This window comes from Rhineura floridana, chromosome 8 (genome assembly GCF_030035675.1).
Source record: "Rhineura floridana isolate rRhiFlo1 chromosome 8, rRhiFlo1.hap2, whole genome shotgun sequence".
In the NCBI taxonomy this organism is placed as follows: domain Eukaryota; kingdom Metazoa; phylum Chordata; class Lepidosauria; order Squamata; family Rhineuridae; genus Rhineura; species Rhineura floridana.
In genome coordinates, this window is record NC_084487.1 from 75,791,897 (window position 1) to 75,811,347 (window position 19,451).

The 19,451-nt window shown below is 38.6% G+C and overlaps 1 protein-coding gene across 2 annotated transcripts in view; it reads right to left on the reverse strand.

Moving 5' to 3' along the window:
- The window catches only part of TBK1 (TANK binding kinase 1), a 40,949-nt gene that overhangs the window by 6,123 nt on the left and 15,375 nt on the right, over positions 1 to 19,451 (reverse strand). The window contains exons 5-20 of one of the 2 annotated variants that reach the window (XM_061639837.1): positions 18,096 to 18,277; positions 16,309 to 16,469; positions 14,261 to 14,371; positions 12,158 to 12,337; positions 11,799 to 11,995; positions 9,662 to 9,720; positions 9,078 to 9,169; positions 8,364 to 8,465; positions 6,728 to 6,806; positions 5,319 to 5,440; positions 5,136 to 5,212; positions 4,622 to 4,661; positions 4,274 to 4,330; positions 2,299 to 2,400; positions 2,112 to 2,208; positions 860 to 966 (exon numbers count right to left, since the gene is read on the reverse strand). In XM_061639837.1, coding sequence (XP_061495821.1) covers positions 860 to 966; positions 2,112 to 2,208; positions 2,299 to 2,400; positions 4,274 to 4,330; positions 4,622 to 4,661; positions 5,136 to 5,212; positions 5,319 to 5,440; positions 6,728 to 6,806; positions 8,364 to 8,465; positions 9,078 to 9,169; positions 9,662 to 9,720; positions 11,799 to 11,995; positions 12,158 to 12,337; positions 14,261 to 14,371; positions 16,309 to 16,469; positions 18,096 to 18,277 — 1,765 coding nt within the window. The remainder of the gene's footprint in view (positions 1 to 859; positions 967 to 2,111; positions 2,209 to 2,298; positions 2,401 to 4,273; positions 4,331 to 4,621; positions 4,662 to 5,135; positions 5,213 to 5,318; positions 5,441 to 6,727; positions 6,807 to 8,363; positions 8,466 to 9,077; positions 9,170 to 9,661; positions 9,721 to 11,798; positions 11,996 to 12,157; positions 12,338 to 14,260; positions 14,372 to 16,308; positions 16,470 to 18,095; positions 18,278 to 19,451) is intronic. The other variant, XM_061639838.1, reaches the window with a different exon arrangement.

Consider the following 19,451-nt stretch of genomic DNA (forward strand, 5'->3'; position numbering starts at 1 on the left):
TAGAAAAGGCTCCCCACTGTAGCTGCCTGACTCCAACTGGGGGTGGAGCTACTGCACTTGTCCCCATTCTTCTTTACGCAATTCTAATTCCACAGTGGATTAAAATAACCTAATAGGGCTAATGTGAGATGCACCATAAGAACAGCTGATGTGAGAATAAGAAACAGAATCATGTGCTGTTTCTAGAGCCATTTATCTTGGACTATCATCCTCATTCAGTTGAACTGAAATGTTAAAAGAGGGGTAACTAACCTCTGGCCCTCCAATGTTGCTGGACCACAACTACCAACACTCCCAGCCAGCATGTCTAACGGCCAGGAATGTTGGGAGTTGTAGTCTAACAACATCCAGAAGGGCACAGGTTAGCCACCCTTGGGTTAAAGAAAGAAAGACAAAAAGAAAGTTAGAAAACTTGATGCTTCTGTTCAAATGTGGCTATGTGCTGGTGCTACATAGCCAGAGGCCCTGTTCTCTTATAAGGAGGCTATTCAATCCCTTTATAGATGAGGAACAATGGATTCGACTGGCCCCACCTTCTGGCCAAGACGAATTAGTTTTTTCCTGCCTGCAAGAAAAAAAGAACTTCAAAGTCTGTCCAACATAGGCTGGTCTAGTAAAATTATCTCAGTATGCCTCATTTCTTTCTCACTATTAGGCTATTCCTGCAAGACAAGCCAGCAGTAGATCACAAATTAGGTTAGTGAACAGGCTGTTTCCTGACACATTGGAACACCAACTCCACTGGCCTTCTTTAACAGTCAAAATAAAATTTCATCCTAACAAAAGATTTAAGTTTTAAAGCTGTAGTTCCGTAGAAAGCAGGTAAATGTATTGCATTATCCAGGTGAGAAATTCTTACCCAAGAGTCATTTCTACCAAAGTGTTTGAACTTGGATAAACTGGGTTAATTGCATGTTTGATCCCACTGGAAGCCGCAAACATCTTATGGGGTAAAGTTTCTTGTAACTGAAATAAATACACAAAGTAGTATTGTAAATTACAAAACCAGATACATGGATATCACATCTTTCTAATAAATATTCACTGAATTGAGGGATAATATCTGGTACCCAAGCATTTAAAAGAGCATGTTGTTCTTGCTGCAAGAGACTTAAGGAGGTTACAACCCCCCATAACATTGCTATACTGGTAACATTGCTGGACCCTCACTAGACAACCCCTTAAGTCTTTAGATGCTTAACTCTACTTAGCAACCTGCCCAGATACAAGTTCAGTGTTAACAAATCAGTTTCTGGAATTGTGAAGACTGAAGTAAAAGGAGATATAACTCAGCAACATAAAATTAGCTGGTTCTCTACACTGATGAAGTATTTAGGCATCAATATAACATCTAATACGGATGATCTATACAAAGTTTACTTTCCTCTTCGTGATGATGTTTAGAGATCTAAAGAATTAGCAAGCTAAGAGTATTTCAGTTCTCAAAGTAAATGTCTTGTCCAGGATTCCATTTATGATTCAAAATGGAGTGATTCTGATTTCTTTACCAGTTTTGGGAAAAGTGGCAAATCAATCCTGTCTAGCTTTTTATGGAAGAATGCTATCAGCCAAATGCAGGCTTCCACATTTGGTGGACTTGTTTAAAAATGTGGGTTTTTTTGGAAAGAGATCTTATATGTAAAGGGTGGGCAACCTGTGGTACTAGGGCATAATTTCAACGAACTCCAAGCAACCTTTTCCCCTGACAACAGATGATTAAAGATGACAGCAGCAATTGTTTGGTACATCTGAAATGGGTCCTATCTTTTCTGAATTAAAATGTTTATGGTAATTGTTCTTTTGCTTTAAACATTTCTCACACTAAGACAACCCTTGAGCTCTAGTAATTTTATATGATAATCCTATACACATAACTCGGAGTAAGCCCTAATGAGTTTCTGAGTAAGCATGCATAGGATTGCAATGTAAATGGAGCAGGGTTGGAACCTCTTATATACACAATCACATCAAGGTGAACTGCAGAGACATGTGGCACAAACAAATTGCTGCCAAATTTCAAAGAGTCTGAGCAAGTTTTTATGAATGTCTGCTAAATAATTATTCCTCTTTTGACTATCCTCTCTAAGGTGTAATTTAAGGAGAACATTCACCTCATTTACATAGTCCTGGTATTTGGATACCTCTTCTTCAATATCAAAGCACAGTTTTCTGAGATTCATTAGCTGTTTTCTTAAATGGAGCATCTTCCTGAAACGGAAAGCCAATTTTTAAACAATGTTTTTATCAGCATGCATTGCTCTTGTAGTGTTAAATGCTACACAAAACAAAGAATCTTGCCTCATCCAATCCTCTGCCTTGTCTAAGAAAGTTTCATACTTGATGACACATTCTTCCTTGAACAGGGTCATGGCTTTTGTGGCATGTATAAAAAACTTCTGCCTGTAGCACAGAAATAAGAAACATACTGTCATACGACAAATATTCCATTGCACTATTAAACATGGAGTTTTAAATGCATATTGAATATATCATATAACAGGAAACATATAACAGGGCCACAACAGGAAAAGGCAATGTTTTCAGCACTGAGACCCCACAAATAGAGAGACAGGAATCAGAGCGCTATAGCCAAATCAGACATGTGTGATGTGTCCTTTTCACGATATGTTTCAACATGAATGCCCATTATATAAGCAGTGCTCCTTTATTTGCACAGGCTCCCCATTATTTATTTGTTGATACCACAAGGTGTTGGCTTTAAATGGCTTGCCCCTTCCTTGAGTGCACCCTCTTGCTTGTACAGATTGCTGTTTAGACTTCACATATATCATCCAATACACAATGAAAGGAGCCCTTGGGTGGCTGCCCCAGAATTATTATTTACATAGCTCATTCCAAACAATACAATAGGTGGCTCACAGCCTAGAGATACAAAACTCCCTTTTCTTTAGAAACCCATAACTATTCTCTGAAATGTAAGCCTTTTTGTTTGGGCTGGTGTTGAATAATTTGGAACTATGCTAGAGAGCAATGACTATAATTTGTTTTCATACACAGTGCTTACATATTTTACAACACATTTTATTTGGGGGGAGGATTTCACTGGTTGTTCCCTGCCCCCAAGTGTTAGCCACTCTGAGCACATAAGTTAGAAGCCTAAGAAATAAAACATTATAATAGTCTTAAATGGGCACTCTTAAGTGCAAATAAAGGACCCCCAGCAGCAACAGGAGATGTGCAATAGTTGGAACACCTGCAGGGCAAAGTTCTTGCCACCTCCTCCCTCCTCCTCTGTATTTTGCTACTGCCCTTTCTGAAAGGAAAGGAGTGCCATCAGCCCATCCTTGGAGGAAGACCCACTTCCCCACTGATTGCAGCAGCTGGCTTTCAGGCCACGACTCCTGTGTGTAGAGGGGTGGAAAGTCCCAGAATAACCTGACCTTGGGCTGGGAGTGTGTGTTTGTTTAATTTTTTTCTGCTGGAACTGTTTTGTGTGCACTTTGGCAGCCAGGATTAGCATGCTGTGGTTATTGTTTTATTTTTGTTTTGTTTGATGTATGACATATTACTTTGGCTTTTAATTATGTTACGTTGCTTGGAGACCTTCAGCAGCAAGGGACTAATAAACTGAATAATATTACTACTACTACTAATTAAGTGTGAGAAATGAAAAAAACCCTTCAACTTTGTGCATATTAAGAAATCTTAAGAGTTGCAAAATGATGAATTTGGGCTTCATCTATTATTCTAGTTTTGCTACACTTCGCTACAAAATAACACTAGAGGGGCAGATTTGTTGCTTTGTGCACATGCTTTGCTATGTCAGATTGAATTATGCCCACTGTGTTTTCATCACTACTGAGAGGTGTTCTGAAAAAGTTTGCCATCACTCTTTCAGACCATCTATCTGCAGAGATAAGAACTAAAATCAGCAGGCAAAAATCCACTCCCAGCAAGGCAATCCACATGCATAATGCACCCCTTCAACTTTCCACAGTTCTCTGCAGGAAGGATAACTTAGCCTTTCCCAACCAGTGTGCCTCCAGATGTTGTTGGACCACAACTCCCATCAGCCTCAGCAAGCATTGCCAATGGTCAGGAAAGATGGGAATTGTGGTCCAACAACATCTGGAGGCACACTGGTTGGGAAAGGCTGACATAGTAGAAACAGTAACCATGTTGATAGAAATTCCGCATATGGAACAGTGCACATGGGAGGGAAGAATGTGATATGACACTAGATGTGAAAATTTTTAATCAAAGCTTATGTTATCAGGTTTCTATCAAGTATCAGTAGACTGTACAAAAATACCTCAAAGGATGCATGCAGCCATTGGAACTTACGCTCTCAGCTTGCATTGCAGAAGATCTGGAACAGAGGAAGATCAGGAATCTATACTCCAAAAATATAGGGCAATACCAGTTGTGACCTCCCACTTGCACAGCAGACTTCTGCTTGCACAAATGGGACTTAGCTTCCTTTCTTCCTCACTGCAGCTCCCCAAATCTGCTCCAGAAGGTTTGGACACCCTCTGAAGCAGATTGGGAGGAGTGCCAGGGGCTGCAAGGGTGAGGACAGATAGTCCCATTGTGTCCGCTGGGGTGATGTTGGATCTCTCCCAAAATATTTCTACAGTTGTTGTTTTTAAAAAAAACTTACTTGTCAAATTTGTGAATTTGTTCTTCATTATAAGGGAGTCCTAAAGAAAAATAAATAAAATGAAATTGGATAGCAAAAGTAAGGCCTTGCTATTTATTGCTCAGGGGTCACCAACCTTTTGGGGCACATGGGTACATTTGCAAATTGGATAAGCTGCCATGGATACTACACACATACACCCCCCACCCACCCAAAACACACATTCTACTGGCTACAACAGAACACATGTTTCAAGCTGAACTTCAGTGGAGAGAGGGAAGGAGAAGTGGACCCAGTGGGCACCAGGGAAAGCCTCTGTAGGCACATGTGTGTCCATGGGCACCACATTGGCAACCTGATATAAACATTCTCCCGAGTGATTGATTAGAATTGCTTTTTGTACCCACTGTTTGAAACACTAATTGATTTTATAATCTATTATGACTATAAATTCAAATACATATGTTTAACAATGCTTTCTTCATTATAATTTTAAAACTTAGAACATAACTAAAAATAGATAAAAATTACTTACTTCGTTCTGCTTTGTCTTTTTTGAACTGATAATAAATATCTGTTATAGAACTCAGCAGTACTTGCAACCTTTCTGGGCTAAAAGGGAGTGGGAAAAAGTAAAGAAATTAATCACTACCACATGACAATATATATGAATTTTAAACAAAGTGCAGCAAGAACTCAACATGGAAGTGTCACTTACTTTCTGTCTTTTGGATGTGTGCCTTCTTGGTTGGTCCAGCTATCAGATAGCAGGCCACTAGAAGAGAGTTTGCTTTTGATATCTTGAAGACTCGTCTCTATTGTTCCTTGTGAACTTGAGATCTGCATGAATGCAACAAATTCAACTTTACTCAACAAAAATTACAACTGATTTCACTATGAATAATCTGAATCAAAGGTATACCAAATATGTTACTGGTAATTCTATAACTTGCAGAAAGGTGAAGTTTGGAACACCTATGTAAAGAAATCCCAATTACTTCAAAACAGTTGAAAACATCCCATTTATACAAAATTTCCCAGAAACTTGCAACACAAAGGTCTAACATAACAGGAGCCAGTCAAGTCACATAGCTTAACATACTTCAATAATTGTTACAAACAATTCCGCATTCCTGTCACTGCAAATATACACAAAACACTACACAAATTAGGAAGTCATTTGTATTAAAAGTGATATTTTTATTTTTACTTCTAGGGGAAACCTTGCTATATAATGCAAACAGCACACCAAACATTTGTATTAGTTTAATCTGCTTGCAATGCTGCTATAATAGGCCTTCAGTGCTCATGTAACATCACATTTTGGCGACATTATCCTTATGGAGCAATTTGTACATTCCAAAAGCATTTATTTGTTGAGGGTGATATCCAACATTAGGCATACTAAGAGTAGACCTACTGCAATAAATGGAGTTAAGTAATGTTGGATATCACCCATAGACAACAATTCCTAGGATTGAATATCTGGACTGGAGTATCTGGTAGTGTGAAAAAGTCAGAGACCTGTCAAAAATGGATGCTGAAAAGGCACGTGGCAACAAGTCAGAGGGAGGACTACTGGGGTTGGGGCTGGTGCTCTTGTAGACGTTGGCACACTCGGGGAATGAAGATACGTTATCTGCAACAATGTCCCAGGGGGCTGCAGATGTACTATTTGCAAAAGTTTATACTACCTAAGATGAGTTCGGGAACCACACTAGACAATGCCAAGTGAAGATTCACAATACACAGCTTTAGGGATAGCCATATCTCAGATGACACCAAGCGCTGCTTCACATGTGACATTTTATCTTCATGTGAATGCCTAGGCACAGTCGCATAGGCAAAGGGCATGGTTGGCTATTTTCCCCACAAGAATTCTGCAGATTGCCACTTCTATACATATACATACACATATGGCAAAACAGAAATATTTTCACATGACAGTACACATTCCTCCATATCCAAATAGGAAAAATTACCATATGCTAAATAGATTCATACAGGGAAAATATCATGAGCTAATGAATGGGTTCAGCAAACCTTATAGGAAAACATGTACTCCTGGAATTAGGAAGAAAGGCCCTAATTTCAAGAACTACAGCATTGTAAAGTTAGTATGTTTACCCGTAATAGCTTTGAATGCATGTCTGAAATTTCACCCACTTCTGATGGTGTCAGGTTGATTTGCAGCAAATTTTGATATCTGTTCACCAGAAGAGAAAACACACACAAAGTAACTAACAGTGGCCTACAAATCCATTTTGTGTGATCAAATAAAATAATAAAAAAAACCCCACACATATTTGGTCATGTTCCTGAAGAATGCAATCTCAAAATAAAAATAATTGTTCCGGATCCAACTGTACAGTGCATTCATGTTTTTTATTTCAGGAACACATTCTTCCTCAAGGCATATTTGGATATACAACTTGACACTAAGAGTGTGTGCAGACAGACCTTGATAACAGTTTTGTTGAAGGAATACTGTAGCACAGCATATTAACCTTTGTTACTGCAACTATTTCTCCTATGTGTCCTGCACTGCTGTTTCTTAGGTTCAAGTATCCCTGGTTTGCAAAGGAGCCAAGACAGAGGAAATAAGAAGGAAGAGGATTCAAGTGCAAGTGGTGATCATCTTGTCCTGAAGCTGTCTGGTTAAAGCACTTTTCAAGGAACAATGCCATCGTGGATGTGGCAAAACTAAATAAATCCTCCTCCAGCACAACCGCTTTATGCTCACCAGGCTACAATTTACAGCACAACTAGAAAGATTTGCCAAGCAGAAGATACTGCAGTAGTGACATAAGCACCAACCATTTTGCCTTCAAACTGCTTTGCACCCGCTACAACAGTGTTCTTCAACTTTGGATCCCCAGATGTTGCTGGACTACAACATCCATCATCCCTGACCATCGGCTAAGCTGGCTGGGGATGGTGGGAGTTGAAGTCCAACAACATATGGAGACCCAAGGTTGAAGAATACTGATCTACAAGACTTCAAAGAGAGATGCTTGGTTTAGTTTGAGCACCATGCTAGATACTATCGTACTATGGTCTGTGGCTTGAACCGCCAAGCATCACCATATTAAGTAACAATATTATTCACTCAATTAAACAGCAGAATCCACAAGTGAAATCACCTGAATTTTCTGGAGTACTATGTCTAAGCTGATGTTTATGATGTTCATTAAATAATAATTTAATTAAGCTCAACCAGTGAAATTTTATTTTTAAACTACAGCCAACACTGGGGAACCTCCAACTAAGGCTGCAATCCAAATCCTGACCAAGCAACAGCTGGGTTTCATGGAGTAACAGGGGCACTGTCGCATCCACAGCCCTGCCATTCATGCTAGACAGAGCAGAAGACAGGGGGAGCAGGGCCTGGAGACAATGCAGCAATCATGTGACAGCAGTGGAGCTGGCTTGGGATCCATCAAATCCTGGGCTGATTCAGCCCCTCACCATTCCCAGAACAACCTGTTGCAGGACCCCACCAGCAGCACTTCCATCTGCCCGCACATCAGATGGGTAGAATGTAGAGTCCCACACTGGCAGTCATGCTGGTATCACTCTGTGGGCAGAAGGTGACAGGGATGGACAGGGATGGACACGGATGGACAGAGGTGCAACAGGGATTTGGATTGCAGTGCCCTTAATCTCTCAGTGTGACTAACACTGGAAATCACCTGTTGACTTCAAAAGTGCAGACCTTCCCAGCACACAGGAGTTGTTTTAAAAAGAGCATTTATATACTCACATTTTCCCAGCTTTTTCAATATTTCTGTTGCAAAATTCCAGTTTGATAATAACCTCTGTCTTCTTGTGAAATGTTTCATTGTAATCTTCCTTGATTATTTCACTAGAAAGTACACCATTTCTATTAGTACAGATACAAAAATACATAATCTGCTGTATGCATACTACAGTTGCAACTTCATGAAAATTTTGCATGAGCTTGTGTAAAAACCGACACACACATAGCAGTTCTCACCAGTGTATTAACAATAAATATGAATTGTTCAAGTCATTACTGATGTGCAAAAACCATCAGCTTTTTCCTGAAAAGGTAATATATTCTACGTAAAGCAAAGAAGGCTGCAATCCTATGCACTTTTAACAGGGTGCTAGTCTCCTTGGGCTCACTTCTGAATAAACAAGCTTAGACTTGCACGTTTCTACATATAAGCATTGCAAGCTCAGATGGAATTTGATGATCAAGAAATACTTAGTTTAATAATTTATTTCAATGAATAGGAAATCCTGGCACACTGTAACCACCACCTATATTGCATGAAATGATATCATCCCATTACTGCATATAGGTTTGTCTATAGCTGGATGGGTATGGCACAAGATGGGAGAAGATCTCTCCAGGGCTTTCCATCTTTCTAATTGCCGCTTGGAATATCCAGGCTCAGTCAATGCCAGGGAAATGATTCATTCAATAAGATCAAGCAATCACACCACTCACATTAACCATCTGATTCCCTTTCGCATCAGTTCTTGGTAAAGGAGTAAAGCACGGGCAATTCTACAGGCATAACATACAACTCCTGTGACCGCCTGAAAGACAAATGAAAAGCATCAGCACCCTACACTAGTTTGCTACAAGCAAACAGACTGCAATAAGAAGTTTATTAGTAGAACAGGAACATTTTAGATGAAAATAACATCCTGAAAGGATAATTATGTTGAGTCTGATGCAAATACAAGCCAACACACTTGTCACAAAGACAGAATTAAAGAAAAGCTGAGCTTTCTAAACTTCAGTTTTACAATGTGGGCTCTTGACAGCTGTGAGGCAAAAAAGGAGCAGACACACTTTATAGAGATGTTGCCGTATCTGGATGGGACAAACAGTAGCAGAAGAGCCATGGAACTCTGACTAGCTGGCGGGCAGCACACACTAAAGCTGGGGAGTCCAATATCAGGGTTGAAGGGAAGACTCAGTCTAAAGGATGTTCTTTAGGTATTCTACAACATCCAAGTTTAACAGCGTACATGTATTTCACTTCTAAGCAATAGTGCCATTTTGTGCACATTTATGATACTCACTTTAGCCATACTTGCATCATTATCCAAGTCATAACGTTGGTGGACCTTAGGAAGTAGAACTAGAACAGAAGGGGTTGGGGGTTTTTTAATTAAGAAAACAGTACTCATACAAATTCAGAATATAAAGAAAAATGATGATATGATTAAGTATTTCATTATTTGTTTTATTTATTACATTTCTAACACACCCTTCCCCCCATGAGAGCCCAGGGTGGCAATCCCCTTCCAGCGAAAAGTGACAAATGACAAAATTGTCATTATGAGTCTATATACATTTGATAAAAGCTCTGGAAGAAAAAAAACACTATTTCAGACATCATTTTAAAGAACATTCAGCTTAATTTTTTTCAAGTTGAGCCAGTCATTTTTATGATTATTTTGTATTGTTCTTATGGCATTCTAGGTTTTATTACACTTGCATATTTGCCTTGATATTTTATATGAAGGACTGGTCTATAAATATTTGATAAAATCAATAAATATGAATGGAAATGGACTGCCTTCGATTCCGACTTATGGTGACCCTATGAATAGGGTTTGCCTGGTAAGCGGTATTCAGAGGGGGTTTACCATTGCCTTCCTCTGAGGCTGAGAGGCAGTGACTGGCCCAAGGTCACCCAGTGAGCTTCATGGCTGTGTGGGGATTCAAACCTGGTCTCCCAGGTCGTAGTCCAACACCTTAACCACTACACCACACTGGCTCTCTGAAATAAATATGAACCTTCACTCAATAAAAAATGCATTATTTTTAATAACATGAGGCTGTTTCATGGGATCTTTTTGTGCAGTAAGTAGGATTTTTTAAAAAAATAGTCGCTTTTCCAGTCAATACTCTACACCAGGGGTTCCTGAACTGTGGCCCAAAGTTCATTCAGGTGGTCTGCTGCAGGTCTATGGATTTGTGGCTGAAGATGGGAGATGGCACATCCATCGCATTAATATTAATATTGATTTTAACTGTATTTTAATTGCTCTTTTATTTCTTATATTGTATTTTATTGCATTTCAATTTAAATTCTATGGAATATAATAAAATACAATATCTACAAAATAAAAGAAGCAATAAAAACACAAAATTATACAGCATCTGGTACAATGTATAATAATTGCTACAACAGACAGAAAAATTATTAAGTGGTCTGCTAAGACCCTCAGCAATTTTCAAATGGTCTGTAAGAGGAAAACGTATGGGAACCACTGCGCTAAAGATTATGTGTAATGCCTTCAGCTGTTAGAATGAGAGGTCCTTTTTAATGATCCACCTTTTTGCTGTCCCTACAAAGAAATAGGTAGATCCCAGTCTTCTTGGAGTTGAAGGATGTTTTTGTTTTACTGTAATATGCAATAAAACTGAAATTACTGTTCTGTAAAGCCAAACTGTCTCAAGAGAAGCAAAATATAGGGTAATGAATATCACCCTAAGTCAGGGTAATGAATATCACCCTGACTTAGCGGAATCAGAGCAGACCCATTGAAAACAATATTTATAGTGCCTTGCACGAATACTCAGACCCCTAACCAATGCTCTCATATTGCTGAATTACAAATGGTACATTGTAATTTCATTCTGTATGATATTTTATTTTGAAACACTGAAACTCAACATCAATTACTGTAAGGTGACATTGGTTTTATGTTGGGAAACGTTTGTAAGAAACATAAAAAATTGAAAGATGTTGCTTGCATAAGTGTTTCAATGTAAAATTCTTTCCCCCAGTTTTTAGTTATAATGTTCTATATCAAAAGTAGCATTTTGTTTATATACACTCCAAAAAAAGAGAGTAAGTTTTCAAAAGTTACACATCTAAAAGGGTGTTAATGGAAAAGACCCAAGACCCAACAACACCAATTTAAAGTTCTACTTCGTACAGCGCGATTTGCATAGATTATAACTGAACCCAGGATTATAGCAAACTTATTACTTGCTCACAGTTGAAAATAAAGTCACTTATTTGAACACATGAGAAGAAAGGTGGCTAATGTGTTACATACATGAGGATGTAACAAAGGTTTAGTACCATTTTTTTTAAAAAAGCAATAACTATGCAATTAGAAGAAACTAGCATTAGAAACTAAATGCCATTTAAAAATATTTGTAACAAGATTTAAAGAAAAAGAAGAAGAGACTCCACCATACTTTCTTCATAGAGTAATCCTATTATGTTTACAGCCTCCCGGCTTACAACTATGATGGGATTTTCTTCAGTGGTTCTGGGGAAAGCCTGTGCCAATCTGTTGGGCTCTAGTACTAAACGCCGGCCTTCATATATCAGTTCTTGATTGTGTGAAGCTATTTTTGTCTGTTTGTAGACCAATTCATGAAACGTGGCAGCACTGTTAAAAAACAATATCATGTTTAGGAGAGGACTCCTAATGCAGTGAAATATCAAGAACACGAGAAAATCCAGAGTTAATGAGAAATGCGGTTCTGTCTATCAGAATCACAGTTTTAGTTGTCAGGTACAAATAAAAGTGTGAAAATACAGGAATACTTACTTATTATGGTTGTGAATATAAATTTTGTGTGCAGTCATTTGTTGCAGAGAGAAGACATGAATAATTATTCGGTATAGTATATCACTTGTCTCTGCAAAAAACTGATCAAATCCCCAACACTTCTCTTGATCTGCTTCAAGAATATTTGCAAGAACAGGTGTGAGCAGCACTTGCAGGCCCCTACAGTTAAATGGAAAAATACATATATTTATTTTTAATTATTAATATTACATTGTTTCTTCTCCTTCTGCCCATTCTTGAACCTATCATTTATTTATTTATTACATTTATATTCTGCCCTTCCTCCCATTAGGAGCCCAGGGTGGCAAACAAAAGCACTAAAAACACTCTAAAACACCATAAAAACAGACTTTAATATATATTAGAACAAAACATCTTTAAAAACATCTTTTTAAAAAGCTTTGAAAGCAACTCAAAAAGCAATTCTGACACAGACTGGGAATCTGCTTATTTTTATGTTTTACTGTTAATAGCATAAAGATATCTGGGCTGCCTTATATTTAGAACAGGAACCAACCGGCCAATGACTACTCATATTCTCCATGAAGAAGGGACCTCATTACCTATTCAGATACTTCCTCATCACTTGCTTTGTACGTTGCTCAGAGTGGCTGGGTAACCAGCCAGATGGGCGACTAATAAATCGAATAAATAAATAAATAAATAAAGAGAACATAATTAACTGGCTGTATGCACAGTGAGAAGGGTATCAACTCTCAAGGCTACCTTCTCTTAATGGCAGGACAGCTGGTGGCAGTGACAGGAGAGATGCTTGCTGAACACCCTTCACAGAGTGATATATTGCACAATTAATTCATGTAATGCATTTGCACCTGTATTGCAATAAGTACACTCCACAGCAGTGTACATCATTTCTGGAATTTCACACAGTATTTTTAAAGAAGAGGAGTGATGAACTGCAGAACATGCAGTGACACCCCAAAGGCAGGAAACAAAAGAAATTCTGCAGCAGATGCAAATGTGAACATACTCTATAATGTTACGGCAGAAACCTCAAGGGCACTTATTTGAAAGTAAGTTCTACTGAAATTCATGGGACAAGTGTCCAAATAAAACTATGTGGGCATTATTTTTTATTTTCCTGGTTAAGTGTACATCTGAATACCTAAACCATGGTACAAGCTAAAATGTGAAACTATGGCTTGAAGTAGGTTTGCAAGCTATAGTTTGTGCTGATTAGCTTTACACCTGTACCTTGCAAGCCATGGTTACAGCTGTTTTTCCATCTTCTAAGCTTGCAAGGAGTGAAGCAGAGCTTGCAGGTTTCTCCCTGTATTCTCCAGGGATAGACATCAGCTCTACAAACTAAATCATGGTTTCACTAGTTGGGATCTTAACCAGAATTAAGGCAACAAACCATAGTTAGTACCAACTACATCAAACCTAGAAGTGTTCCAGACTGGGCTACACCCTGTCAGTTATATATTATTAACAACTGAAGCATAATAAACAAAACCCCTCAAAGCCTTGGGTTTCCATGTAGAAGTTGTTGTTGACATTCTAACAGCAACATGACAGAGGGAATAGGCAAAATCAGAATCCTAAAGCTGAGAGAGCCCTTGGAGGTAACCTAATCCAACCCCAGCTCAAAGCCAATATATTCTCCTTTTCTACCTATACAGATTAGTCTGAGCTGGAAAATTCACATTTTGAACACACTCTTCAAAAACCAAAACAAAACGAAACCAACCCTGGGCAATAACATAGTGAAAGCACGTGTGGGGAAAAGAAATATTCTATAAGCACAAAAATGATTTTCAATACCAACACAAATGCAACTAAACATGACTGTTTTCAGCTAAGGAAAGCAGAGGGAGAAAGTTAACTGAGCATCAAGTTACAGTAGGGCCCCGCTTATACGGTGGGTTCCGTTCCAGACCCCCGCTGTAAAGCGGAAAGCCATTGACTTTAATGGGGCACGTTGCGCAGAAATGCCGCAAAATGCCGCAAAAGCAGCTTTTAAAGAGGGGAGGAAAGCAGCCGCATTAGCAGAACGCCGGTAAGCAGAGTGCCAGTAAGCGGGGCCCTACTGTACTTAAGCAATAATTTAATTAAACTTACTTTGAAAGGCTACAGGAAACAGGCATATCACGACTCCATTCAATGGGGCCATTTTCTGCTTTTTGTACTCCAGATATCGCACCAGAAGGCTTTCCAGTTATAATTTTATACCTTAAATGTTAAGAGGGAAAGTACAGTCATCTGAAAACATACGATAGGGATTCAGAAGCCTCTAAGAAAGTTTGAAATATTAATATGAATTCCCTGTCTGAGACCTTGCACAAGAATATTGTTCAGGGACATTCTCTTAAGAGGCAAATTTCCATTACACAACAGGCTTACTAGTACTGTACTATACGTTCTCAGGAACAAGAAGTGTCTTATGTTGTTTAGTGAAACTGATTCAAACCAAATTAATTTTTTTTAAAAAAAGAGGGCATGGCTCCAGAACCACAGAATATTTTAAAAAGTATCTTAGAAGCAATGATCAATAGTTGGTTTTAAAAAAGCCACTATGATTCCTGGACTAGAATTATATTATCTGGGTAAAACAAACAGCAGGAGATCATTAGAAATTGTGAATGAAGATAAGTCTGTATTTCCTGAGAAATACAAAAATCATTTTCAACAAATTTCAGAAAAATATGGAACACGTATATAGAGATGTGAAGGCTCAGAACCGCTCTCCAAAATCAGAAAAAAACCATCCCCTGCCCCCGAATTTTTCCTTTTTTTCATATATTAAAGCAAATCCTATATAGAATATTTGTAGCTGAGTAGCAAAACTGTTCTGGATTGAGAAATGATATATCACTAAAATTATTTTATATTGGGTTGGATCCAGAGCATCCTTTCTGCAAGCTGAAGGGTCTAGGATCTAGCAAAGGAAGTTGGGGAGGGAGGCAATTTTTCCAGATTCCCTTTTCCCTTGCAGCCCCCTATGCCACCTCCCACACTGTTCCTGAGAGCCCCCTAACCCTTTGGAGCTGTTTTCCAGGGGACACAAAAGGAAGGACTACATAGCAAAAAACCCTGCTCCAGTAGGAACATACCTTGATGGATCTAACCCATTGGTTTGCTCTGTTCAATTTGCTAAAACAGAGTTGAACTCAAACCAAATCAATTCATAAACATAGTTACTTATACATAATTGAAAGAGAATATGATAATTCAGTAGCATGACTGTTTCATAAATGTCATTTTGTCAGTCATATTCTAAATGACAGCTATTGCAAATGTGAAGATGCTGCATGTGTTCAGGGCTTTAAATAATTATGCTTGCCATGTGGATTTATGCTACAAGCAACACTTTTTGACAGTTTTCATCTGAAAGCTATAATCTATGGGTTGGATCCAGGGGCATGCCCTTGAGTTAGTGGAAGACCCTTACGTGACAAAAGAAAATTTAAATCCATGGTGTGCTTACGTTTGTACAAAGTCTAATACAGTGGTTCTTAACCTTTTTGGGAATCTGATGAGAGCTATGGAACCCCATAGATATATACTGTGTATTTTATTGCACTGGAATTTTTTTTTTTTGCACTCACTTCACAGACCCTCCCCCCAAAGCTCATACATGGACCCTCAATTAAGAACCCCTGGTCTAATACAACATCTGAAGATGCATGCTTGTGCAAAGTCTCCTGCTAGCTCTTCTGCAACAGTTTGTAATGCAGTGCCATACTTATTTTTTTCTCCTCTGGATCCAAATCAACAGATCTGTCCTAGGTTGCTTTCATTGTTGACCACCACTTTGGAAACAAAGTATTTCTTACACTGTGTTAAAAATGATATTCTAGATGCCACACACAGTTCTCATGCTTTGTTGAATATACAATATCAAATCGGCCCTCAATACAACTAAAAAACATCAGCTCTCCATACTTGTAAAAAAACCAAAATCTTCCAAGCTTTAATAAATTAACAAAATATTTTATAGCTGGTAAAGAATTAGGAAATGGCAATATATGAAACACAATATCAGGTAGAATATATCGAATCACAAAAGAAAACCCCCTTAAATTATATTTGCATTATTTCCTCAACTCTTATTTATTTTTATCTGATATAACAATTTGGGGATGGAGCCTTTCCCCTAAATTACCTACATCACTTCCTTGTTTCTGCGAGGTCCTTCAAAAGGTCGAAAGGGTAAACTTCCAGTTGCAGCGTGGTAAAATGTCACCCCTATGCTCCACAAATCAACTGTTGCTCCATATTTCTTCTGATGTTCTTTTCGCAATACTGCTCGTTCATACATATCAGGGTGCTAAAAGGGTGGGAATAAAGGAAAGCAATGCACGACCTAATGGGTTTATGAACATTTGGCAGAAAGTAATACATGTCCAAACTTTCCATATGGTGCAATCAAGAAAATTACTTCAGAATGCTCTGATTAAATTATAAAGGCTTGAAGAATGAATTTCTTTAGTGATTTCTTTAGTGGTATTAGACACATTCATGGAAGCCAGCAAACGTTCATGAACATGGACTTTGCTATGATCAGGAAGTGCTGGCTTTACAAGTCACCGCAAACCCCCACCGAGGTGGTTTGCGCAAAAAGGCAAACCGTATCTGCTCACAGAAACAAAACCAAGAATTCACTTGCCTTTAGAGGCAGTTTTTATGGACTAAAAAACAAACAAACACACACACACGGACAAAAAAGGCCACCAAAATAACAGCAAAGTGACCAAGATGGTGAAAGAACTGTTCTTCCAGCCAATCTTATATTCAGGGTAACAAATCTTTATAAACCCTGATCTTCTAGTAGTCTATAAGTCTACTGCATACTTCCAAAATTTGTTTGTTCACTGTGCATTTTGACACAATTTTGTAAGAAAATTTTGCATTATTGTTCCTCAGATCGAGGAGCAGGTTTCTGCCTATGTTTGGATACAGTTGGATGCCATTTTGAACAAAGATGGTGGACTGACCCTTTCAAATCTGCACAATTTTTAACCACTGATTTCAAAACTGTACTGATTTTTTGGTTTCTTAGAATTCCCAAGCAGTGCGAGGTACAAGACTGCTAGTACTTTATAAGACTACATGAAAATAATGTAACTATTCGAAGTCTCTTATTTGTTTAACTGTATTTAGTAGTGGCCCAAGAGTTCATGTTCTGAGTAATATACAACATATAATGGTGTCAATAAAATCATATGGCCTCTCTAGTTGTGATTTGTTTTAATCTTTTTTAATATTGTATTTTATGTTGTTGTGACCTGCCCTGGGACCTTCTGGTGAAGAGTGGGTATTAAAACTAATAAATAATAAATTTAAAATGCAACCCTTAAAAGTAGCATTAAAAGTCAATGTAGAACAGAGAATACTAAAGCTCTGCCATCAGCATAATAATCAATACTTAAATATTCCAGGTAAAAGGATCAGATTTAAAAGGCCTGTGAGAATAGAAAGGTCTTCACCCGGCACCAAAACTAAAGTAAAAGCATTCGATAAGCGAGGGGGCCACTAGTGAGAAAGCCTGTTCTCTGGTGGCCATCAGCTTGGGAGGGGGGCACACAGAGAAGAGCTATGACATCAGGGCATATAGGTACACACAGAAAGAGACAATTCTTCAGATACTGTGGAACCAAGCCCTGAAGGATGTTAGTTAAAATCAGTACTTTGAATTGGGCCCAGAAAAGGACTGGGTCTTATATTTAGCCTTATGACTGTACATGGGTCTAGAAATTACCTCTAGATTCTTCTATACTATTGGTATTATCATGCCTAGAAATACACAATGTATTATCACAAGATGTTGCTGAGCACTGAATTCACAATTTTGAATCTGCTAGTAACCATGAAAGCTGTTGCCAAGATATTCGCCCAAAGGATCAAAACCTCACACAAATAGGATAAAGAATAAATAAAACTGGTGTAGGTTTACCAAGTATTCTTCTGTACCATAGAGAGAGACAAACTGTTCGTCATCATCCAGTTCCCTAGCAGCCCCAAAATCTGTCAGTTTATAAACAGATTGGCCATCTTCACCTATAACACGCATTATATTGCCTGGTTTGATGTCACGATGCACTATTCCATTCTCACGAAGATGGTTCATCCCAGCCACTTAAATGCAAGAGAAATATCTGTTAGTTTGAAGCAGGAGTTAATCTGCGGACTTCAGAGGGTCTGAAGAAAAAAATCAATTTCCAATGCAACACAATAAATTGTATTTGCTTATGTATTTATGGGGGTCCGTAGCTTTCATCTGATTCTCACAGGGGTCCGTGCCACGGTTAAGAACCACTGGTTTCAAGAGACAATTACAGCCAGTTTCATTTTACTTAGTTCGAAGGAGAAATGATCTACTCTGGGTTGGATCTAGCTTTAGCCATCCTTAGCCTAGACCACTGACTCGTTTAAGTCCCATTGAGTTCAGCAGGTGATATCAAATAAGTCATACTCCGACTATGCCCACTGAAATCAACAAATTGAGCTGCCACATGCCTTTTCCCTACTTCAGCATCCAATCACGCTACGCAGCATGGTATGCAGCCTCTCTCTGTGGCAAGAGAAGCCTTTTACAAGTCTGAGCTACAGACAAACATGCAGAATTCCATTTTCAAACAGTAAAGAGAAAACTAGCTTGCTTAGGCCAAGTGAAGGAGAATATGTAAATATATGTAATATATATGTAAATATAATGGTTTACATCCAACTAAGATTCCACTGGTGGGAATGTCTCATGAGTGGAGTTCCACTCATAGGATTTGCCTGCCAGCAGAGCGGGGGGGGGGCAAAGTTCATTAATCTGTAATTGTGCCTGCTCTCTGGGAAACTAATAGATGCATGGATTTTTGTTGTGTTTTGATGTTCTTCAGAGACAATAAAAGTATTGGCCAACCCCCCCCCCAAAGGTTGGGGGACCGTCAGGAGCAGCATGTGAGGTGACACAGGAAGAAAGAGAGATCAGCAGAAAATACTGCCCCATCCCCCATAACCCAGTGGGAGACTCCGTTGGAACCCAGTTCTCTATGCAAATGGAAAGAGGTCTTCCATTTGTGCAGGGCTAGTTAGGATCCAAGCCATTGGCATCTTTTCTTCTGGACAAAGATTACAGCAGAACTGCCCTTTGTATATGATAATACAAGTTACAACAGGCATCCACTGTCTGAAAAAAAAATGTAAGACATTTTTGTTCAGATAAAGCTTTCCCAGCTGGGTGTGTAAGTCTCTGCCAGGGGCATCTCCTTTGATTGCTTTTGACTTCATTTGCTGTTATTTTCTGTGCTGTTTTTTT